The sequence below is a fragment of the Zingiber officinale genome, chromosome 1A (assembly GCF_018446385.1).
Source record: "Zingiber officinale cultivar Zhangliang chromosome 1A, Zo_v1.1, whole genome shotgun sequence".
NCBI lineage: Eukaryota > Viridiplantae > Streptophyta > Magnoliopsida > Zingiberales > Zingiberaceae > Zingiber > Zingiber officinale.
The window spans coordinates 182,999,296-183,024,975 of NC_055987.1; the positions used below are offsets into that span (position 1 = coordinate 182,999,296).

General features: G+C 33.5%; 2 protein-coding genes across 4 annotated transcripts; both read left to right on the forward strand.

The window, feature by feature from the left end:
• Nucleotides 1-2,073: 2,073 nt before the first annotated feature.
• On the forward strand, nt 2,074-16,931 carry LOC122038582 (small RNA degrading nuclease 1-like). Of its 2 annotated transcripts, none has more exons than XR_006127903.1 (12): nt 2,074-2,429; nt 5,321-5,497; nt 5,566-5,652; nt 6,365-6,433; nt 7,906-8,046; nt 9,291-9,407; nt 9,477-9,546; nt 9,682-9,779; nt 13,807-13,941; nt 14,128-14,235; nt 14,311-14,893; nt 16,163-16,931. XR_006127903.1 is itself a non-coding variant. In XM_042598384.1 (12 exons), exons 1-12 carry the CDS (start codon nt 2,397-2,399, stop codon nt 16,478-16,480), a joined length of 1,458 nt encoding a protein of 485 aa, XP_042454318.1. In that variant the 5' UTR covers nt 2,074-2,396; the 3' UTR covers nt 16,481-16,931. The 2 variants fall into 2 exon arrangements, 1 of the variants encoding a protein (XP_042454318.1); XM_042598384.1 differs by having other exon boundaries at nt 14,311-14,415.
• A 439-nt stretch (nt 16,932-17,370) lies between these two features.
• On the forward strand, nt 17,371-21,077 carry LOC122038583 (UPF0161 protein At3g09310-like). 2 transcript variants are annotated; one of them, XM_042598385.1, is made up of 5 exons: nt 17,371-17,699; nt 17,795-17,854; nt 18,003-18,143; nt 20,162-20,224; nt 20,688-21,077. In XM_042598385.1, the coding sequence occupies exons 1-4, from the start codon at nt 17,423-17,425 to the stop codon at nt 20,221-20,223; spliced, it is 540 nt and encodes a 179-aa protein (XP_042454319.1). In that variant the 5' UTR covers nt 17,371-17,422; the 3' UTR covers nt 20,224; nt 20,688-21,077. The 2 variants fall into 2 exon arrangements, with proteins under 2 accessions (XP_042454319.1, XP_042454320.1); XM_042598386.1 differs by lacking the exon at nt 20,688-21,077 and having other exon boundaries at nt 20,162-20,397.
• The last annotated feature ends 4,603 nt before the right edge of the window (nt 21,078-25,680 follow it).

Below are 25,680 nucleotides of genomic sequence, written 5' to 3' on the forward strand. Positions count from 1 at the left end.
AAAATGTGGGCTTTAGAACATAAGGAGTATAGAAAGGTTATTGATTCAGTACTTAAAAATTTGTAATAAATGATTATTCAGGTTGGATAAAGTCGAATTTAGGATGATCGACTTAATCTTATAAAAAAATTTCATCGTCCATCAAGATAACTAGAAAAGTGCTCGCAGAACACAACATCTTTTAGTTGTTGAGTAGAGGTGTACATGGAGTGGTCAATGAAAAAAAATGATTTTATAGAACTTTAGGGTAGCCTGAGTGGAGATGAAAACATAAGTAAAAAACGAAGGATAGTAACTTGGAGTACGTTTGGAGGAATTAGTGCATCTTAGGGACTAAAGTACAATAAAAAGTGAACCTAATGAAAAATATAAACTTAAAAACCTAGAGACAAAAAAAATGTAAGAGATTATTAAGTTCAAAATTCTGGGAAGCATCGTAAAAATGATAGATGATGTATTTAGTTAATTAAAAATAAGAAAAATGATATGTTCAAGGAAAAAAATTTAAAGAAAAGCTGAAGGATAGACATATAAAGTAATGGAGCTTACAAAAAGTGAAATGGTGTACCATGACTTTATATGTCTATTCTTGAACTTTTTCTTAAATTTTTTTTCCTTTAGCATATCATTTCTCTAAAAATAAACTCTTAGTGATTTAAATGAAGTCTTTTAATCTTATTGTAATTTATAGTTAAATTTGATCCTATAATTTTGTATAGACTTACTAAAGGTAAGCCTAGGAAATTAAGAATTTTTTAATTCAATTGATTTGAGCCAACTTGATTTATTATATGTGTGCATAATTTTAGTAGAATAATTGAGAGGTATTAGGGGATACATGTAAGATGAATTATCCTTTAATTAAAATTACTAGATGATTAAATTTAAATAAATTTATCATATTTTAACTTACTTTTATTTTTTAAAAAAAATAATTTACTTATAAACCTATCAATTTAACATGACTTTGATCTTAATTATTTTTTTAAATAAATTCTTAAATTTAACATTTTTAAAAAGATTATAAAATTAATTTAATAAATTCCAAAATTGATGATTATTGGACCAGTTCATCGTGTTCAAGATGAATTCAAAAACACTTTCTGAACTAAAACCAAACATCCTCGGTACTCTTTAGCTCGTTCCAATTCTAATCTTGTCCAGAGTATTTTAGAGATCTCAGGAGCTTACTTTGTCATCGGCCACCCGAACTTCTCTCCATGACTAGTTAGGTCCAATAAAAATTCGAGTAACCTAAATAAACTGAGTCAACTAAATTTAAAAGTTCAGTTCAGTTACTTTAAAATTTTGATTTTTTTTTCCTTTTTAAAATTTTTGATTAATTCAGTTTTAATTTTAAAATTTTTAATTTAATTAAACTAAATAAATCAAATAAGTCAAACTTAAATTTCTAAACTCGAAAACCCCAAGTCCCTAATTTTGAATTAACCAAATAAAAAGTTAACATCGGATAAAATATAGAATTATGAATAAGTTTAGTTAATTCAGTAAAAAATAAAACTAATCAATATTTAACAGTTTGATTTTAGAGATTTTTTTAAAAAGTTTGATTGATTTTAGTTAATCGGTTCAGTAAATTGGGTTTTGAACTAAGTGTCCAATCTACCATGACAATTATTTTTGACTCACTCCATAACGTTTTCAGACGGAACAAAACATGAGTCGAGGGTAGCAAGAATTTTTGTACATACTAATTTGAGTCACTTAGTTTATTGTATGTATATATTTTAACCAGGTTGCTATGAGTGCAAGTAGTTTAGTTATAAAAATGATAATTTTAGTGAATAATTTTCAGGTATTATGGATAAGTCTAACGGTAAGATGAATTAATCTCTTATTAAAATTACAAGATGATTAATTTTAAATAAATTTATTATTTTATAAATTACTTTTGTTTTTTTAAATAGTTTACTTATAAACTTATTCATTTTATATAACGTTGATCTTTATTATTATTTTTTTTAAAAAAATATTTTCTTAAATTTAGCATTTATTTTAATATTATGAAATTAATCTAATAAATTCTAAAACTAATGATTATTAGACCAGTTTTGTCACAAATTCGAAAACACCTTCTAACCTAATCCGCCGTCCTCATCATCCTGTTTGCTCGGCCGAGCTTTCATCCGCCATCGCCGTACCCTCTTTTCTGACGTCTATTTCTTCCTCACTCTCCCGTAGTTCACTCTCTTGTTGCTACTAGGTTTTCTCTCATCGCTTTTCTACTCCTTGGAAGACAAGGGGTTGAGGGATGGCTAAAATACAGTCACTTGGAAGTTTGAGATTTTTTACAGAGTTTGTTCATATTCTTTAACAGCCTCTTCTATCTTATCCCTCCTTTCAACAAAGTAGCGAGTGTCCCTGCTGACACTACAATGGGAAAGGCGATTGATCGTGCCAGCAAGGAGGTATACACTTTTCTTCTTCTTCTTCTGTGTTTACTGGTTATCGTTATTTTTTCTTAAGGCGCAAAATTTTATATCTTGTATATTTAATACAAAATTGAAGGAGAACTAAAACTCTTACCATACACGCTGCCAGGTTTTGTTTTTTTTTTTTTAAAAAAATAGGCCTACCTCAATAACAAATGAAGGGCGAGAGGTCGGCTTAAAAACAAATTAAAAGTAAAAGTAATTATCATAATCAATGTGATTGTTCTCGATTACACTTTGTTGTAAAATTAATCCAAATCTTTTGCAAATTAACCACATATATAACTGTAGCAAAAGTTCGCAATGCAAGTAAAAGAATAAATATCAGATATCCAAAAATTTTTTGATAAATTTTGGATGATCAAAACTTTTGAAATGTGACAATGAGATACTTTTAAGTGCAACTTTTCTTGTTCAGTTTTTCTGTGAAATCCTTAGAATATAACTTTCTACAAGTTTGCTGATGTTTCTATATTAAAGTTTTATATGCATCTTGGTTCCAACTTCCAAGGCTGAACTAATCGTGATTACCACAATATCATCATTAAATGTATTATTCAATTTCAATAACTGAAAAGCCACAGTGGTCATTAACACATAAATTTGAAAATAATTCTCCATAGTAATTCTCCACAAATAATTCTCCATAGGAATCTTTATTGGAAGTTCCCCATTTATACTCCCCACTTATATTGCTAGCACTATCGTATTCTTGGCCTTTTAATATATTGCAAACGGAGACTATGACATGAAAATAAATTGTAAATTTTTACTTTCAAAGGGTTAGTCTCTGCTACATGAATAATCATTCTAGAATGAAGCCTTATTTGTAAACAAACTTTAGTACAATAATCATTTACTTTCTTTGTGATATATCCCATGATTCATCTATAATTAGACATGAAGATAAAATATGAAAGGCAAAATGCAATATTCTTGGTAGGGGAATATTTCATCCTACAGAGAAATAATTTGTACCATGGAGCAATAAAACTATGTCTATTCTTATCAATATAATCTATAGGCAAAGTTAGTTGATATGGTTCAACCTTTAGATTTGCCACAGATTTCATCACAACAATGGATAGTAGATCATACTCATATCATTCAACTCTAGGAATCTTTATTGGAAGTTCATTTTGTGATGCATCAACATTATGTTTTGAAGGTTCAGGGGATGAAGCTTAAGCTTTCTTGTACAATCCTCTTTTCTTGAAAAACAAGATTTGATTATTTTGTTTTCTATAATTAGTGAAATTCAAAAATATCCTAAAATATTTTTAATTTCATGTTTTAATAAAATTTGAAAATTATTATGTAAGCCTCAATCAATTAGACCTAAGCAATAGGCATAAAAAATTTACTGTTAAAAATAGAAGACTCATCAATGTTATTTTTCTTCTCAAATTTAATTATGATTATCTTAGTAGATGCAAGAGTTCAAGTGTAATTAATGCACAAAAATATTTTTAACTTTCTTTTAACCAATTAGAATATTAGACCTAGGTAGCTTGTTATGGCCAATGACAAGATGCCCTATTTATATCCAAGTTTTAACTGCTTTATTCTATTAGGAGATTGAAATTAGATTTCTACTTTGTATTCATTAAATAACGCTAACATGATATGAGGTTAAATTCTTCACAGGTTTAGGATCCAATAGTATATTTACAGCTGTTGCAAATATAGCTCTTATGATACCAATGTATTGACCGAAAAAATGGTTACCGTGATATTGTATCATTTTTTCATAAACCATTTAACATAATAATCCTTTAACCATATCTTACCCCTTTTTCGGAATTATGATCTCTATATGAGATACGTAAGACAGCTTACTAAATTGATTATGATATTTACATATCTTTTGGTTTGACAAATTTAAGATATTATGGAAGTCACAAACAAATGTTGAGGTATTGAAAAAGGAGATATGGCCGAAGTTGGAAATAATTTTAGAATGCAAAAGCATTGTTGCTCATCGGATTTGAAAAACTTGAGAGAGAGCGCACAGTTGCTTTCTAGACTTATAGAGAGGGGAGAGCACTTGCTTCAGAATATTTTGAGATGAAATAACTCAGGATCTAAATTGGCAAAATATTTTAATATTGAAGTTGGGCAAGATTGAAAATATTTCGCTGTCCATGCAAACCACCTATAGGATTTGAATAGGTAAACTATTTGATAATTGGAGTTGGGTTGTTGATTGGAAATGTTCCTCCATGGAATTGTGTAATTGTCAGGTTGCCATATAAAAAATACAGTGTAATTAATTTCCACTTTGCGGTTAATCTCTTTGCGTCCATTGTTGCTAAAAAGTTTTGCAAGTTTTATTTGACTCTAGAAATCTCCAAGGATATCACCCACTGACTTCAATAAACTTCTTCTCAAAGTTAGTGAAATTTAAAATGATATTTGTTCAAATAACAAAAGTTAGCACTTCCATAGCTGTCAGAGAGGTTTGTAGGCCTATACTGTTAATTTCTCAGCAACCAACTTCCAAAAAAGACATCTTCTATTAATCAGGAGGTAGCACAATTAAGAAGGATCTAAATCCTACTGGTATATTTAAGATAGAAAATTATAGAGTTAAGTGGTTGAAAAAAGAAGAATCATTTAGTTAAAAGGACATGCATCTCCTTATCCTTTATATGCTATTAGTTTTCAAGTATTTTCCTAATGTCTATTAACATTAACATTCTATGCTAGGATACTATATTCCTCTTTAATAGATGGCATTTATCTCATTAAAGGATAATAGCATATGTGAAAGCTCTTTTGCATTTGGATATGTAATTATGCATGCCAAACATAAGTTTTTTTTTTTTCTCTATCTTATATCAGATTAATCAAACTTACTATTGTAGGTCCTTGCTGAGATGGTAAGACTTACTCAAAGACAAGGACTGAAAGGTGCTGCAGGAGGATGGAAAGACTTCTTACAGTGTCACGATAAGAAAGGTTCTGGCTTAAGTGACCCAATTAGGAGATCAAGAGAACTTTTGGTTGATTTTCTGCAAACATTTACAAAAGAACAACAGAAGGTAATTACTGAAAGAGGCTTTTGATGATATGGTGTGATTGGTATTTAAACTTGTGATCTTGGAGTTAGGTGTTCAATAAAATAATAAGAAGGAATAATGATCATAATGCGATGAAGCAGTTCAAGGATTTTGCACATCTTGAATCACCTAAGCAAGTATGTAATCGACACTTAATCAGTTTCTTTCCCAAATTTATATGCATTTCCTTTTCTTTATAAGTACTTTCTTTTACTAAGTTTGAAGTATTCTCTGTAAATGATACCAAACAAAAATGAAAAATCCTTTTGGATATGCCTTTTACAGTATTGTTTATGCTTTGGGTTTGGTTATCCCAATGTCAATATCTAATATCAAAATTGTTTGGGAACATAGTTGTTTCTCATTGGAAGTTTGCCACTCTGGTTATAAATGGTTGCCTTTGTTTTTTTTATTATGAAACAGTTGGACCTTAGTTGACCTTTGGAAGGGCCTACATTGGCCAGCCAAAAAAGAGAGGATTTTTAGTTATTTGGATGATATCTTTACATTTTAGACTAACAATTCATACTTTTTGTTTCTGTTGTATCTATGTAGATTGAACCTAGTAAGGTTTAACCTCAATGGATATATAGGAACTGATCATAATGTTCAGAATTCAATTCCTCTAATGCTTCAGTATGTAGTTTCTTCAGTCTTTCTTGTTCTACAACTGTAAAAACACTGTAATCATAATATCTACTCCAAAATTTGCTTCTATTGCCTATTTTCTGATAAGCACGTTCTTTCATTTTTGCTTTGCTAGTTTTTTTTTTTTTTTTTTTTTTGTTTATTGGAAAAGTTATTTTCCTTACTTCGGGTGGTAATACCTCTAATCATATTGAACTGCAGAGGTTGGTCCGTTTGACAATGGAACATCCAAAGTACACAAAAGAGTTCTGTTTCCCATTCTATGATGAGGTGTGTTGGCCATTGCCCATTGCAAAGTGCTTTTTTGTTCTTTCTGGAATGAATTTTTTATTTAATATACTGAAGCATTTTTTGCCTATATTGGAAGGTGAAGATTATATTGTTATTTGATGTGGATAGTTTAGCATAAAAGTTAGCTTAAATGATAATTTTTCTCATTTCAGTGACTTTCAGACACAGTATCTCTAAGCAATAAGCAAAATTTTCTCTGCCCGAGAATTGCCCAAAATTTTATTAGTTGATAATTTATAGCTGATAGCAGTTAGCAATATGTCTCTTTCAGAGATCAAAGAAAAATATCTCTATGCAAATATAATACAAAGTCCAACATCATCCATAGCTTGAACTAACTATTGGAATTATCTACTCCTCACTATATGTATAACGTATTCCCATGAAAGGATTTATCTTAACTGACTCTTGAACTCTTGGAACCAGATGTACCTTGGCATGAAGAACATTTACATATCTTATTGTCTTATTGTTGGACAAGAGTTTTTTTTTGCATTTATGGACTATTTATGAGTAAAAGTGTGATATGCACAATTACATTAGAACAATATGAAAATGTAAACGTTTTCTATCTTGATTTTTAGTTATTTAAGGGTACGTGCTATTATATCTGATTAGTCTCGCCTTGTGTCAAACCTTCCATTAACTGTTTTAGGGACCAACACATAATGCATGAAGTGTAAGTGTAATTAAGATTGATCATAACTAGTTTTAGTAGAAAATTTTGTGAGGTAATTCATTGGATCTTTACTTTTTCACCGATTTTTATTCTCATACAGATTGATTCTTCTACTGTCATCTTGAAATAAATGTCAATAAATCATTTTGTTTGTTTTATTGTGATATTGCAATCAGAATCAAGATTGAAATTTAGTTCTATATTTCTGCTATTATTTTTCTATGTTTACAATTTTCTCATTATACAAATTCAATGTGATCTATACTTTTTTTTCATTACGTTTTAAATTTATCATATATCAGCGATATTATTATTGAGTATTATGATATTTTGGTTATTTATTTGTTGATAATATTCGTTCAGTTTCTTTTAGATGTTGCTTTAGTTTTTTCCCCTATAGAACAATAGGATTTATATTTTTCATTGGTATGATTTTACAGTGGTCATATTCATGTTTGACATTGTCTAGATGTATTATTGATAAAGAACTGCTGATGCTGGTCACCTGACTGAAAGAAGGGATTGCTTTGGCCTCCACAACATGCATAAAACTAAATTTTTCATTAATGCAGGGTGTTTTTTTAATCAAACACTGTTTAACTTTCTTCTGTTTCTCATATGCATTCTTTGCTCAATATATGTTGTATGTTTTTCTTAACTTTTCTGAGTTATAGATGTATGAGTCTAAGTATAATTTTTTTGTTTTTGTTTTTTTTTTTTGGTATGAATGCTTATGTCAAAATTTTGGCTAATTAATTGATTTATGTTTTAGGGATGGGTAACTACTCATCTTGGCGAATTTTTTGAAGCAATGAAATCAGAAACTATGCTTGCGATTGATTGTGAGATGGCTCTTTGTGAGGATGGTACTGAAGCAGTGGTGAAAGTATGTGTAGTGGATCAAGATTTGCAGGTAGAATGATACACAATCTATTGTTTAGAGAATTAAATTATACACAATGCTATTGTCCATAGAATTAAACGGTGAACAATGACAGTTGAATGCTAAAAGCATGCAATCTTGAGGGTGATGCCTTTTCTATTTACCACTTTAAGCCCATCCAATGCGATGATTAGGCAAGACACACATGCTTAAGAGATATTGATAAAAATTTATTGGATGAAACATCTGTAATCATTTTTCTCATTTTGCATAAGTTGAAAAATTGTGACCCACCCATCTTTCTCTGATTGCCCTAATGAAAGCCATGCATCTTTGTTGAATTTCTGTCCTCTATAGATGCATCAATCTGACTCAAAAAAATTGTACTTTGTTTCTTCATTTGAATGTTTCTTCAGACAGGTCATTAGGAATATAAGTTCGGATAGATTTACTATAAATGTTATGCGACGTGCTACTAAGAAAAACTGTCTTAACATTATGAGATGTGTTACTATGAGAGAAATGGTAGTGTTAAGAATGCATTACAAAAGAACTTTTGCTGTTCTAACATGAAAGTGTTGATAGGGACTACATAATATCATTTTCTATGCTTGCCTTTGGTAACTAGAAAGTTAAACTTATTTGCAATTGAGATAAGGGATGCTTAAAGCATGGTTTAAGGTTTTGACCCATACCAGAGTTTCTATTTATCATCGGAATGATACGATTTCGGTATTGTATCATGCTGAGCTGATATGATTTCGGTAATCTTTAAATATAAAATATATTAATTAAAATTAAAAATTTTAACCTAAATATTAAAGAATTAAAAATACAAATTAAATATATATATATATATTTTTAAAAAATGCGGGATTTTCGGAGGTTGCCACGGCAACCTCCGAATGGTCGCGAGGGCGCTGCAATCCCACAGAGGTCACGGTGGCCTGTGGTGCTTGTATTGGGTGGCAGACGGAACGACAAATTTCACATGTTTCCCCAGCATGATACAAAATTTTAAACCATGGCTCAAAGTAGAGGACATTTAGTTCTCTAGCTTGCGGAACTTTTTAGATGATATTAATCTTCATGCTAGGCTTATTTTTTCTCTCCTGGACTTAGATTTCAATTTCTTTGAGCTGTATTCATTCTTTAAAACGTACACAGCTTATTGATATATAATAAACATATATTACACAAGTGCATATCTGGATTTTTAGGCTATATGTTTTCGTACTCTTACATGATGCTTGCATTTAAATGTCTGCCTTCAGGTGAAACTTGATCAACTTGTAAATCCCATGAAGCCTGTTGCTGACTATAGAACCAACATTACTGGGATAGATTCAAAAGATTTAGAAGGAGTAACATGCTCCTTAGCTGATATACAGGTAGTTCATCATCCACTTATATTTGCAGTATTGCATTTTTTTTCCCATAGTTAATGTTCCTTTATACAGAAATCTTTGAAGAAACTTTTATCACATGGAACAATCCTAGTGGGCCATAGCTTGTATAATGATTTACGTGGTATGCCTTGTTATATTTTCTTACTAGAATGCAATCTATTTTCTAATTTTTATATGCTCATAACAGTAGCCCAACAAAGTTTACACAAGATGTGGTAGACAAGATGCATGACTTCCCATCTTTTACGTTTTACAGCTGTAAAAGTTGATCATCTTAGAGTCATCGACACCGTATGTATCTTCAAGTTTGTGGACTTACCTAACTTTTCACCTTCCTTAAACACATTGTGCAAGGTATGTGAATAAAAGAATTCCATGCATGTGTTATTTATATTTTTCTACAGACTGCTGAGTTTTTGTTACACTAGTATAGAATAATTCTAGAGTTGCCAATATCTTGTTCCAGATAAGTCTACTTATGAAATGACCATGTTGTTTTTATTCTACTTTTTAGATATTATAATCTCCTTCATGTCTTGCCCTCTGTTTCGTATCACATAGGCCTGTTTTATCCCATAATGGCTTTGCAGATTTGTTGACTGTTTTTTATTTTTGAATTCTGATATATCCACTCTTTATTATTAATTTCTAGTAGCTCACTTTGTATTTTTGGCAACTGTTTTCATCTCTCTTTTCTGGCTTAGTTCTTGAATTATTTGATTGTTTAATAAGACAACAATGGAGTAATATAGAGAAAAAAGATTTGCATATGACTTTTATTTATGTATGAAAATTTATAATATAGTCCCTAGATAGTTATTCATGTGAATTTTGGAGAACAAAGAATAAAGATTATGTTGAAATGAGAATGCTTGTGTATTCCGGCTTTGATCGCGAGATGGAAGAAGAAGATTGTTGGACCCCGTGGTAGTTTTGATGTGATCAACCAAGTTTAGGTTAAGTCCTGTTTGTCTGATCCCTGTGTCTAAGTGTGTAGGAACTTAGGAGCGCAGGAAGTCGAGCGGAAGACGCAGCTAGCGAGAAGGACGGCACGGGAAGGGAGCCGAAGGACGAGAGAACTGCGAAAGAGTACACCGGTGGGTGTGAAGAACGTGCGCGGCGTTTGAGGGACGTAAAGCCGAGACGGAAAACTGCTCAAGGAGAAGGCCAGGAATTGAGTTCGGGTGAGCCCTATTCCGGATGGTCGAAATCACCTAAGCAAACCGAACCAGAGCAAGTCAACAGGAAGTTGGCTTGTCAACGGTTCGGTCGACCGAACCCCTTTTAATCAGAACCGTTGGTGACACATCAGAAGACACGTCAGCAGCCAGCCGAACTGATCGGTCGACCGAACACTCTGATCGGTCAATCGAATCGAAGATAATCCACAGACTCAGTCGAGCATTTTGATCGGGCCAACTCAACTGGATCGGTCGACCGAACCCAAGCTCGATCCAGAGAGACTGCACCTGGACGGAAGCCTGGACAGGTACAGCAAGTTCGGTCGACCAAACCTGGGGATCGGTCGACCGATCCCTCTCGAGTCTAAACCTGATCCCGAAGATCAGGTTAGCTGATAAGCTTTAGAACCCCTATATAAAGGGGGTCTTGGGTAGCTATTAGAAAACAACGAAATCGAACTACACTTACATTCTAGCAATAGTTCTGTACTTCCAAGTGTGTAAAAGGTTTCTCCGCCTTCAGAGAAGGAGATTGTTCATAGCGCTTTCTTACTGCCTTGGATTTACAACCTTCTTGGTTTTAACCAAGTAAATAGCTGAGTCTTTCTTTTCTGTTCATAGTTTAGTTTTGTTTAAATTTATAACTATTGCATCTATTTGAGTTTAAATTGGTTGAGGAGGGTATAGTTTTTATTTGCAGACAATTTACCCCCCTCTTGCCCGTCCCCGTTGCACCAACAGTTGAGATGGTACGTGGCGAGGGTATGAGCCACATAGGGAGAGAAGGGAAGAGACTCTGTAAGTTTTTCGTTGACCTTGTTAAGAAGATCAAACTGTCCTTTAAACTTTGTTAAACCCTAATTTACTTGTAATAGGTCTAAATTGAGCCCAGTTTGGACTAACGCCGGTATAATTTCTGCATCTACGAGTTGGAGTCAACCAAATTGTAGTTAGACAATACTAGAACCCTAAAGGCCATGAGTTGGTTCAGACCATCTTAGTTGGCCATTAAAAAATTTAAATAATTTAAGACGCGACAACTAGATAAGACAAAATTTGATATCAACAACATTCGGGTAATAGTTATCCAAGAGTAATTTGGTGTAGCTTTAATAGATTATAGATCAAAAGACAAAAATATATGAGATGATGTCGATGACACTTAGTATCTTGGGCTGCTCCTTCATTATTCCCAACCTCCTGCTCTGTGATTGCTAGCTCCTCTTGCGTTGAGGTCTAAGTAATTACCATTAGCAACAACTGCTACAAGCAACAACAAGACAACACTAAGACAGCTTGGAATTGCTTGAAGTAGACTGCTGACTGTTTTGTTGTGATGTTATTGTTATAAGAGTTAAATTGATTGGAGTGGAAGGTGTAAGTGATAGACAGTGTAAGTTCTCAATTTGGAAAAAAGAAAACAGTTAATTTAATTGATTTGGAAATTATTAGTGATAGACTCTTGTGTAGAGCTCAATGAGGGATAAGATTTATGTAGATGATCTTGATCCTAAATAGTTGGAACATACACGGCTTGTTGCTGATGACAATGACAACTATGATTTTAGAGACAGATTGGCATATGAGTAGAATTTAAGGTGTGTATTTTATGAGAAGCATCTTTGCTTGTATTTGCTTATTTGTTGACATAGTTTGGCAATAAAATTTCTCTCTATTCAATTTCCCAAAGAAATCACATAAGTGGTTATAAATATAATTATTAGAAATATCTAGTGTAATTAACAATAAAGTCATTCATACTAAATTGGTTGACAAGTTGTTATTGCTAGTTTCACTTATTGATGGCTTTTTGAATTATTTAATGACTTGGAGATGTGAATTCTACTTATCGATGGTGTTATGATAACTAAGTTAAATTCTTTTCTGGTGTTATCTAATGAATGGATCTCAGCTTCTTTTTTGCTAGTTTGGCCATGAAATGATCAAACTCGCTGAAGCTTATTCAGATTCAATAAAAATTGAAGTGGTTGATCCTAGTTCTTCTCTTTGACATTGATTTATTGAGGTATATGGCCTAGGTCAGATTTATGATTTCATAATTTACAAATAAAATGATACTATGAACAACCAAGTAGACTTCATCTTGAGAATGTAGCATTAGTAATGCATCAAGAAACCTAAGGAACAAACTTTAAATACCATATAGAAATTTGTAAAAGTAATCCATTTGTCTTCTGATATTGGAGTGTTTTCAAGAATTATTAAATTGCCTGATCGTGCTATCATGCTATTGCTCCTTGCCATGGTTCCATTCTCCACTTCCACCAATTTGATGTGTAGGTTGCTTGTGGCATGAGAGGGTGCTATTTGGTGTGCGGTTATATATGCCGAGATTTGCTAGTGGGTATGTGTGCACTATATGTTCTCTGTGTTCCTTATTTTCTCCACAGTGAGCACATGGAACCAGAATTTTCATCTTGCTTACATAGGTTGGCTTTCCTTGGTAGTTTTAGGCACAAGAGCTAGTTGAAGATTCTGTAGTAAAATTGTAGCTTGCATCCCCAAGGCCTATATTTCTTTTGACATTGATGTTATTGAAACTAGTTCAATTGATATTGGTGGCTAAACTCAGCTAACCAATCCGATTTAAAAAATTAAATGCTTCGAGTAGCATATGACCGCCATTTATACTATCTTACAACATGAACTGGGGGAAACTAAGGTACTCGTCATTTCTTATGTTGGACAGTGATTCATGTCAGTAGAAAGGTATTGGTTCTCTGTTAATATTTTGTTAATATAGATTTCAGTTATGTTGCATTGAAATTTCCAGGTTCTTAGTTTCTCAAGTTGTATTAGTTGCAAGAGCTTCAGTTTCAATATAATAATCAGTTAATTCTCCCATTTGTGGAGCTTACCTAAATCTAAAATCATGTCAAATCAATTTATCATGAACTAATTTGACCTGTATTATATATTAAGAGATATATTGGCATGATCTTTTATTTTTATTTTTTGATTGTAAATCTGATATTGACTTAAAAGTGGAATGTATTGACTGACTAATTTTCCTTTTTTCGAATTGCATTAAAAAATCCTACTTCCTTTTAGCTCACCTGAAGTTCTTATGAGTTGTGGATTGCTATGTGCATTTTAATTGCTTTCTTTTATTCTCTATGTAATGTAATGTAATGTTAGCAACACAGGATTCTTCAGTTATTCAACTTCATGATCTGCAGGTAGTGTTGGGTTTTCCAGTTCGTAATGATGGAGAACCACATAATTGTCTTAATGATGCACAAGCTGCTATGAAGCTAGTACTCGCTAAGCTAGAACATGGATATGAGGATCTCATTGTTACCACAGATGTCGAAGTAAGTTGGGGCTAATTCATAGCTGACTTTTAACTGAACAACCATAGTTGTTTTTTTTTTGTTATCTAAGTTGGGACTAACACATTGCTAATTTTTAATTGAATAAATGACCATGGTTGTTTTTTTAAAATCTTCTATGTACCTATATTCACAAATTTAGCTGTTTTTTTATGTTAATATCTCTAGATGCCACGTTGTGACTCGGCAAAACTACTGCTGCACAATATTCCAGTTGAAATACCTGCTCAAGAGTTACACTTGCTGTTTCCTGGAGATGATGACGTCACAATTGAGGTTTCTATCTGCTCATATTTAATACTCGCATAAAATGTTAGAATGTTATTGATAGTAGATATTTCCCCTTTACAGTCTGCTACAAAGCAGCGAGTTGAAAGTTACACGACATGTGCTGTCTTCAGAAGTCCTGTACAGGCAGATAAAGCATTTGACAAAGTTAATGGCAATTTAACAAAGGTTTGCTTTTCAAGGTTATTTTTTTGTTACCGCCAAAGATAACTAATGTAATGATGACATCAGCTATTTACATTATGAGGAGTAAAGGGTCTACCAAGCCAAAATAACTAGTCCATTTAGGAGGGGGGCATTAATAAAGAACCTTTTTTAAAAACTAAACATCATCGATCCTTCTCTTATCAATGCGATACTAAGTTGGACACCTTGACAGCATGTTCCTTGGAGCTGGTAAGTTCTCCATATCCTAAAGCCTCCAATGTTCTCATTTTCATCAGGGTTAACTGCCTAACCCTTCGGGCACTTGGGCTTATCGTCCAAAGCCCAATCATTATGCCTTAAGCTTATTCCAACAACCAGATGCCCCGCCATCCAACAAACCAGATGCCCCGCCATCCAACAAGCCCTTTGAGGTTATTAGTGATGAGCAAAGAATTGTTCTTACAGGAGGGTCATCAATCCAGAATTATTAATCTATTAGGTGGGATTCTCTCTGCTTTATTTATTCATCCTTTACTTTCTAGTTTTTATCTATGTTGTTGTGTTTCCTTGGGAGGAAGGGAGCCCAAATAGAGGGAAAGTAGTCATTTCCCTTTGTCTACTTTCGTAGAATAACAGAAAAAACAGGAATAATTTGGATCCTCCCCCACACACACACACACTCACTCACTCACACTTTTAGTTCCTTTAAAAAGTTGGGGGAAGCTGTTGACGGGAGAAGGTTTAGAGACCACCTGACATCAGCTTGGTGCAGACAATACTATTACTATATGATTCTTGTGAATCAAAAGGAGCAATCCTTGTCTCACAGCAGCTATTAGAATGCTGAAAGATACCTGAGCATATCGGGGTTAGATAGCTTAGGAAGATATGTGTGCTTGTTGGATGAACCATCACATCATGATTGTTCACACCATTGTTGGCTTACACAAGCATAAAAAGTGTTACGATTAAATTAATTAAGAGATTGATTTGGATGTGCAGCCGTGACCTCTCTTTAAGTTCATTTCCATCACATAGTTAAATTAGAGGCACTATTCATTGAAGATAAAAAATTGTATTCCGTTGCTTACAACAACAACCAAGCCTTATTCCACTAGGTGGGGTTGGTTATATGAATCTTTTTACGTCTCTATCTTAGATTATTAGTTTTTCTATCATATTTGTTCTTATTTAACCTATGGTGTGAAAACTCATCTATTTAACACTACACCCATGTTCTCTCGAAGAAGTAGCAGTCCTTGCCGATACGTTATAGTCAGACCGTGCAACACGAACTCTTTTATATTTAGTACTACACCCGAGTTCTGGATATGTTGTGGTCCTTGTCGAGATGTTACAATCGGACCCTCTTAACAACAAATAGTTTAATGGATCTATTCATTGAATATTTACCATAGTTTTAACGTTGCTGACAACCTAATGCAACCCTCCTCTTTTATTCGTTGAACTTACCCATTTCAAAATTACTATTCTTCTCCATCCATGCATGCATAGGTAGAAATTATTTAATGTCTGAAGAAAAATGTTAAATTGCTTTGATATATGTAATTTATGCAATGATTAGTGGAAATTACTTTGTATACTATTGCTATCAAGCTCTTTTTTTTAGTGATGGTGTTGTGTGATATGATGGAAATTATGACTGGAGTTGTTCTTTTTCTCTTATTGTAAAAGTAGTTTTATGCCATATGAGCGAGAAGTTAGGGTTTCGCAATGTTCAACTTTAATTCTCTCTTTCTTTGATCAGGATTCAGCTGGCCGCCTCCAGAAATCTGTCTCTTTGAAACTTGGCAGCGGGAAAACGACCCAGTTATATGTCCGCAAGATGACTAACGACCCAGATGTGTCAAAGATGTTGCGAGATGAGAATGCTGAGCCCTTGCAGCAACAAGCAATAGATGGCAATGGCTCAAAACGGCTAAAAACGTGTTCGTATCCTTGTGACCATGTTAAAGAGATTGAGAAATTGAGAGAGGATCTGCGTCGTAGGGAAGAGGAAATATTTAATTTGCAAAAGGCTCTCGCCCAAGTGAAAAGCATTTGTGATAGGGAACTCCCATGCTGAACAAAACGTGTATAATTAATCTTCTTTCTTCTTATTATTACTTTTCATTATTGAACATTTGAACTCCATCTCATCAAACGCCCCGCCAAAGATGACAAGATCACAGGATGGATTTTCCACTGAGATGGTGTGAATGTTCTATCAAGTCTTAAGTTTGTATACTTTTGCTTGTTGGCTACTCGCTAGCAGGACTGCGGCAGCTAAAAGGATGTTATATATGTTTGGATTAAGAAGATAATCTAAAGACCACTGGCACCTGTTGCTGCAGAGGGGACAAACCTATCAGAAAATTTTGAAACTCTGTTCTGGCTTGCAATTTTGTTAGTCTTAATTGTATTGTTACGTTTGTATTGTATGTTGAAACTCCTTATGTTTGCTATTTCTTGATGGATTGATTACTGATTGATATGTTTGTTTGAGTGATGATGCTATTTTCTCCTCGTTGGTTGTATCCATGCATTACCATTGATTCATCGAGCTGCCAAGTTTAGCTTTGAATTTATTAAATGGAGCTCGCATTTTGAGCAAAATTAAGTGCTGAGCTGCTAACTTTAGCATTGAACATATCACTAAGATTTTGATTTTAGCTTGTGATTATTTTTAGTGCTAAGTTGATTTTTGAAATATCTTATATACTATAAATTTATAAAATTTAACAGTTTTTTAAGTCATAAGAGTTTTGCTAGACGAGGTATTTTTTTGATTAACTGAAAGATTCTAAGATCTAAGAATAAAATAAAGATGGATAGAGAAATTTTTATGAGATCGGATTGATTGAAGTATCTCAGAATTAATTGACATAAATTAAATATTATTGGATTGATATTTTAGCATTAATCGGTATAAATTAAATATTTAATGTTAATTAAAATAAATTACCAATTGCGGATAAACAACGTAAAATGTGAAGCAATTACGTTCTCCAAAACGGTCTGGGCGAAAATGGCAATGGCGTCGGTTGCAACCCCAATCTACTCGCAGGCCGCTTTGTGTCACTCTTCCTCCGGAACAGCTCCTCGCCTCCTCCCTCGACCCCGTCAATCCGTTTTTTTGCATCCCTACGGATCGTCCCCGCTTCCTCAATCATGTTTCCCCCCATTTTCCGATCGTTTCTTATCAGATTCGGTACGGACGAGACAATCGACTTGCGCCGCCCGATCATCCGCCACGGAGAGACCGGAAGAAGAAGAAGAAGATCCGAACTGGGATGCGCCGCCAGGTACAGTCCTAATATCTGCTTTCGTCTACTGTCATCTAATTTTAGCTGGAATTGGAGTCAGCTTATTTCCCCCCATTCGCTCGTTTCGATTCCAGATGAGGAAGTCGAGGATTTGGGCGTCAGAGTGGCTTTGTCGGTGCTCAAGTTCTACAAGAGTAAGCATATTCCTTCAATTTGGGTTATACTGAATTATGTAAGCTAGAAACTGAATAAAAAATATGTTATTTTGATGTCGGACTGTTTCTGTGTCTGTTTCTTGATGTTTTAGCAACATGTAGATTGAAATTAATTTATGTTGATCAGGAGAAATTTCGCCGTTAATGCTGCCAAGCTGTCGGTGTGTGCCTACGTGCAGTGTGTATTCGATGGAGGCATATAAGAAGTATGGAGTATTAAAGGGAACAATTTTGACTGCTTGGCGTCTCTGCCGTTGCAATCCTCTCGGTTTGATTCTCTGTTATTTACATTTCTTCATTGGCATACTCATTCTCTCTTGTGTGTTGAGGTTTGCTTTCAAAGTTTTAGGATTATTTGCGAGTGCCAATTAGTTATGTAGTTTTCACAATTTATGCACATTTCTTTGTTGTCTTTGAGTATTAGCTATACATTATCTTGTTCCTAGTTGAATAGGAGTGAAATCAAATCTTGCAGCAAAAATTTCTGAGTCGGATCGAGTAAAATGGTTAATTTTAGGTATTTTATATTTATAGCCAATTACATATTATTCCATTTTGTATCCTAGTCCTAGGCAATGGCATGCTAAAATTTCAAGTTACCACTTGCGAAAAATTTTATGCTGCCAAAACTAAACCAACCCTTTGAACCCAGACTAAACTAAACTGAAAAAAGCTTGAAGAATTTTGGTTTGAACTCAAACCAAATCCAACTCAATCTCTACTCATCCTATTATTAAATTCTTATTTTGTGGAGGTCCTATTCCTAATTTAACATCCCAACAATACCTAAAGAGCCCAAACACCACAAGTATATTACCAATTGCAAAAGGGAGTTTATAATACCTAACATGTCCCAATATTTGCCATGTATTGCTCTATTAGTACCCATTTCATAATGTTGAGATGGGCTAAGGCTGAAAGTTAGATGGAGAAGAGAGCTTACTTTGGGAAGAATTGGTTTTGGAGAGTTATTGAGGAGGGAGTTGTTGATCCTATAAAATCCTCAAGGAGGGGGGTTGTGCTTAGAATCTTTCTTGTGCACAAGTGGACGTGTCAACCACTGCTCACCTCCTCTCCCAAAACTTATGCTCTATCAATTGGTAAAAGCAAACCTTATATCACCAGACCAAGCCCAAGCCCAAGCCCTAGCCCTAGCCCTAGCCCAAACCCAAATCCCTTGAACCCAATCTTAACCAAATAAAGGTCCAAACAACTTCAATTGGGCATATAGCAAACTCGTTTTCTATTAATCTTAGGATTAAATTCTTGTTTTGAGAAGGATTTAACCCCAATTTAACATTCCAAACAACGGCTAAAAGAGCCAAAAACATAAATATATCACCAAATAGAACATGCTTTATTTAATTGCAAAAAGAGGGTTTATATAAGGAAAAAAATCTAGATCATACACCTAGTGCAATCCCTATATCTAGCACAAAGTATCTATTGCTTGCCCCCACAGGCATGGCGCAATGGTTAAGGCATAGTGGAGCTAAAGTGAGTGTCACGCCTCTGCTGGGACATGGGCTGGTGCTAAATTTAGTGGAAAAATTTAGGTTGGGCAGTTGTGGGCCGAAGTATCCATGGGTGGAAAAAATGCTCGAGTTTGCCTTCACGGGCGAAGTATCGATTCGGCGATGGATGGTCTTACTAGAACGGCGAAAACCGCGGGGGTCCACTGTCGACGACTTGCTGCAACGCTTACGTGATTTACCCTAGGACAGGTGGGAAACTTCTATGGGATTGGGCCGGTCACCTCTGGATTAGTTGGGTCGTAAGAATTAGACACTTGGGTTGTAAAAAAAAAACAAAAAACAAAGTATCTATTGCTCTATTTGTTTCCATTCATACGTTGAGATGGACAATGTAACCAAATAAATGGGTTGGGTACCCATTGAAACTCAACTGGAACACTAACATACAGTCGGGGAAAAGGGAAAAGTAACTATTTAATCAATGAAATATTTTTGGATATCACTACTCAAATCTTTAAACCTAAATCCATTCCTATACTTGTCGAAAGTATCGACCATTTTATCAAATTTTGTCCTAAACCTGTTTAAGGGTATCAAACCAATTTAAACGAGTGCCATCCCTTTTTGGCTTTCTTTTCCCCTCTTAAGTATCTTTGCAACCATATTATGCTCCAACCTGATGTGGAAAGCTTAACAATTTGGTTACTTGAATGCTTGCAATATTTATTTAGCTATATTTTCCATATTATTTCTCTTTGGTTTTATTTAGCTATTTATTTCTCTTTGCAATAAATTCTTAGTTATAATGCAGGTGGTACTGGATTTGATCCTCCAAGGTGGTTTGGCGAGGAAAAGCCACATGAGAAACCTTAAGGTAATTGCTGAAAAAGAGTGCTTGCATCTTTTACTTTTGTTCCATCATCATTTTCATGTTTGTGCTGACTATTGAAAATTAGCTATAGGAAGATTATCCTTTTATTGAGCTTTTCGGAAGGCAAAATTACTTTTAATATTAAAGTCAATTAAATTATTTTTTATTTATTTCTCCATCTACTAGTTACACCTTCCACTCTAATAATTTTTCCCATAGAATCTATTAAGAACATATGTCTATATAATATCAATTTATTTTCCTTCATCTTATCCTATTGATCTACTTCTAAGCTTTTGAATATTTCATGAATACAATTCAAAATTCTAAACATTAACATTAAACTATTGCACTGCAAAACTTCTATGAGATTCCTGTGGTGCTGGTGGTGTTTGTAGAACTGTTGATACTTGAATATACTGTATAAACTGATACTCAAGAAGTAGAACTGTTGAATATTCTGTAGAAACGGATACTGAGGAAGGTTTGGCCAAACATTGGCTGCAATGAAGGACCCAAATTCATACCCACAAATTGCGGATTGCCATTTGTTCGGTCCAATTCATTCCGGGCTTGTTTTGCTAATCTCAATTCTGGGACATCGGGAGGAATTCTATATCCTCATTTTGATCCCGACATTTCCCCATCTATATCTATAAATAGAGCAATATAATGTTCTTAATAGCTATATTCTTTCATGCTTTATATTTCTTCCCAATTCAATCTTAGTAAAGGAAATAGATTCTTACATTTAAATCAACATGGCTCTACTTGCCTTCTTTAACGGGCGAAGTCCAGAAGTTTTCATCTCATCTCTATTTAACTTCATCCGCAACAGGGGTTGACCTGTAAATGTATATGATGGTTACATTATGAAGCTCATTTACATTATGAAATTATAAACTTACATATTAAATAAATTTGATCATGGTTTGCCAAATCACAATCCAGATAATAGGATCGTACGATTTTACAATCTGAAAACACTAAATTGATCCGGGATCGATGGAGATTGAGTTTTGAAGTGGAATCAGAGCATGAACATTGGGATCGTATAGGATCTGTGGGATTGATATGATTATATGATCCTATGATTCTATACTTTGAGAGGTTATAACTTATGATTCGGGTTGAATCATGAGACGCACTATATCAAATCGAAATTCGTTTAGAGATTTATATTTATTAACGGCGTAACCCATAATTGCCTAGTTTTATACTCAAAAAATATTGTTTAAAGATTTTTTGGAGGTTTCGAATAATTTTTATCATTATATTAGGATTACTTTTGTTGCATCGTTAGAGTTTTGAGACTATTTAAAAATTTAATTGATATTCGGTATTTTTTATCATCATGAATATTTTCTTTTGTTCCTTTCTTTATAATTAGTTTTGGATATCTATTTTATGGTATTCGAGTGAGTTAATTGGACTTAGAAGATTGTTTCTAGCATTTCTATTTGAATTAATAGAAACAATATCTGATCCTATCTATCCGATTATGGTCAATTTGATCTGACCCCGAATCTACAAACTTAGAATTTGATTCATTCCTATTCACGAATAAAACTCACAAATAAATCATGGACTTAGTTGTTGATAAGCTTATCTCAGGCTCCGTTGTAATCTTATATCATAGGTTTTTACTTTGAATATGATGTATGTATTTACAATATGCTTTTTTTAGTTATTGATTTTTATATCTTGAAAATGAGAATTATATAAAATTTTTATAAATCAGAAGTCTTTTAGGCATTATAGGAAAAGGAATTAATTAAGAAAAAATATCCTAGGAAAAGGAAAGAAATAAAAGATAAGAAAGACATAATAGAAAGTAAACAAGGAAGAAAAGTAATCCTGATGAGATGGCCGTGACTGACTAGATAACATCACTAGGTCGGATCCGCTGAACCACTTTTGCAGTCCAAAGAATGCTCCCCTTACATGTATTGATAGAGATGCATAATCCCCACTTGTAAAATAGGTGGGGACCATGCATCCCCACCAATGCATGGAAAGGGAGCATCCTCTAGATCACAAAAAACGGTCCAGAGAATCTCCTCTCGTAATATCACCGCGTTGCAGGTAAGGAATTTGTGTCAGTCCCTCGAAACAAACAGTTGACGTTTAATTGGCTAGTGTATAGTGATAGTACCATCATAAGTTTTGAGAGTCAAATCCGACTAGTAGTCGGATACTTACTTTTTCCATATGCTAAATTGTCTAATAATAGTAGTTATTCATGATTTATTTTTTTCTATTAGTCTAGGGACGGACTAACGGAAGTACTGGGGAGAATGAATTATTTATGTCCTCGTCGCCATGAGTTCCATTGTGACAAGGCCAGGCTATGAGTTTGTAGCCTCGTCATCGTAAGTCTACAACCTTATTGTATACGGTCGCGAGTTCTTGAGCCACGTAAAATATTTTATTTTCAATTTATTTTATCATTTGAATGTAATTATTATAATTATACCTTTTCCTTAAAAGTAATACATGAAGGTTTATTGAAAATTTTATCCCTTTAGCACAATTATCCATATGGTCTTGTTTTTTTTCTAATATTTGTCCCATCGGATGGGTCTAGTAGCTAGTACATGAGGTGTTGTCACAATGAGATCTGGGGTTCGAATCTCGGTAAAGTTGAGGTAAATATCTCCTTTATGTGCTAGTCACTATTCCAAAGGCTAGTAGCCGTCCGTGATTTATCTCCTCCGTGTTGGCCCTGGGATGGATTGACGGGGGTGCTGAGGGCGAACGTATTCGTTACCACAATTGTACTTTTCTAACATTTGAATCTATTAAAGTGACACTTAGACTATATTTGATGAGGGTTAATCAGTACAAGATTAATTACTGTGTTTGTATAATTTTAAAACTATAGTAATGTAATATGAATTATAAATGATCAACAATATGTAATAAAGTATTTTAATATGAATTGTAAGACCAACAATATGTAATCCTTACCTTTCAAATCTAATTATATTACCAGCATGATTATATTGCTCCTAACCACATATAATTTTAGTGTTTATTGTGGGAGAACTTTAAGATAGTATATTCTTAATTTCGTCATTTTTAGTAAATATATCAATTACATATTAACTATTAATTCGTAAACACTTATGCACGTACTCCATTTGATGGAACTCTATCATTAAACTTCACCCTGTATATGGATCTTTCCCATGGGTCAAGTGACTCCCATTATATTTCGTGCACATTGGTGACTTTATGATTTATTACTGTCAGTGCGGCCGGAATTATAACAGTTGTGGATGCATGTAGAGGTTGTGGAAGTATGATGTGAATCTCAAAATTGTATGCTGTTAAATACCCATCATATGGCCTAAGCATAGCAATGAATTGTAGTTTTTTTTCTTTCTTATTATAATTTAATTATTTTTACTAACAACTATTTATATATGTGTTTCCTTGTTAAATATGGGGTGAGGTAAGTAATTTATTTTTACAAAGTATTTATTAATGCTTGATTTAACCTAAAAGTATTAGATAACTAATAATTCATCTAATAATTGAAATGCTTTGTAAATTAGTTGGGCTGAGAGGTGTGGTTTGCAGTCGATTATTGGGTCTCTAACACAACAATGTAGTTAGCATGAAGCACTAGAACACCCTTTTACATACTTGTGATCACATTAAATGTTTGATGAGATACAAAGATTCATGGAGTCCGTGACAACCTTTATAGAGAAGATTCAAACACATCATGATTGCAGTTGCATTGAGATCAACAAATCAGGTGCGGTGCAATCGCCTCCGTAACTATAGGGAATTTTTCCCTTCCGTGGGAAGTGAACATAAAAATACTGATCTGAGCTTTGAATCTATACGACCACTAGATAATGATTAGGGATGTTAATAGATCGAATTTGAATTAGATTTCATATATTCCATTTTCATTTATTATATCCATTCTTATTCACATTCCTATCGGATATTCAATTTTTATTATGTTCTTATATTCATTATCTATCTTTATTCTCATATCCATTGGAGTATATAATATTCTCTGTCTTAATAATTTGTATCATTGCAGTCAACTATGGTTGAGTAAATTATATTATAATTAACATTATATATAAAAGATATAATTTAACAAAAATAGATTAAATATTTATATGATACATTACCTAGAAGGGAAAATGACAAGATTGGAAATGGGGAGAAGAAAAAGATAAGATTTTTAATTTAATATATATATCTAATCGAGTCGAGTTTAAAATGAATCAAGTTTTTGAAATCAGTGTTCAAGCTTGATTTGATTTATTTTTTATGAGCTTGAGTTTGTTTGAAGCTTGACTCGAGATTGGTTCATTTAGATGTTATCAAACTCTCAATTTAAGTTTGTCTTAAGCTTGGTTCGAGCTTGATTCATTTAGTTGTTATCAAACTTTCAATTGAATCTTGTTTGATTGTTTAAAATTTTTAGTTGTTTGATTGGTTATTAAACTTGATAATTTAAATTTATTTTATTTTATTATTTATTTAACATATTGAAAAGAGTTTTATTAATGAATATAGTTCATGAATATTATTCACGAATGTTGTTTATGAATGTTAACGAGCTGAACACATATGTGTTCAAGTTTATTTGTTTAGCTTAATAGCTATTCAAATTTGTTTGTTTAATTAATTTTATGTATATTGAACGAACATAAATAAATTCTTATCAAGTTGAAAATCAAACTTGTTCATGAGAGTTTGATTCATTTATAGTCCTAGATATGCGAATCTAATAATTTCTATATCCAATTATGTAATTGGGTTTCAAAAAAATTACCCGTTAGATATCGAATTCTCGAAATTATCATCGTAATGATAAATGCTGTGGGCGCATGTTGGCATCCGTCCCCCATGCCCTACATCTCTGTCGATTTCATTCACGTACAGATTTATTTATTGTTTCGTGACAAGAATTAATTAATTTAGCAATATGATTATTTATTATTATAATATAAGAGATATTTTTATAAAAATAAAATTCTTGGAGGGTAGAAAATTAATGAAAATTTAAAGGATATTTTTTTAAACAATAATGGTGGCAGTTTCAAAATTACCAAAAAAGAGAAACGAATATATTACTTTGTTCACGGCAGGGCGTTGGCGCCGTTTTGGGCGGGGACCGAAACCAACAGTCCCCTCCCGTATCACACCCGTACGACACACAGCGCCTAGGATTTCGCCACGTCTGGGGGCCGCGCCCGAAAGCGATGTCTCAACGGCGACCCACGTCTTCAGCCCATCCGCTGCGAGGCGGGTTGCCTGTTCACGCCGCTTCCTTTTTCTTTTCTTTGCCCTCAACGCTCACCCACTTCGTCTCCGATACTTGCCCTTGCGGTTAAATCTTTGCGGGACCCGCCATCAGACAACCATCACATGAAGCAGGTAACGGGGCGGGGTTGGTCGATTTCAGGCTAACAATACGTAACTGA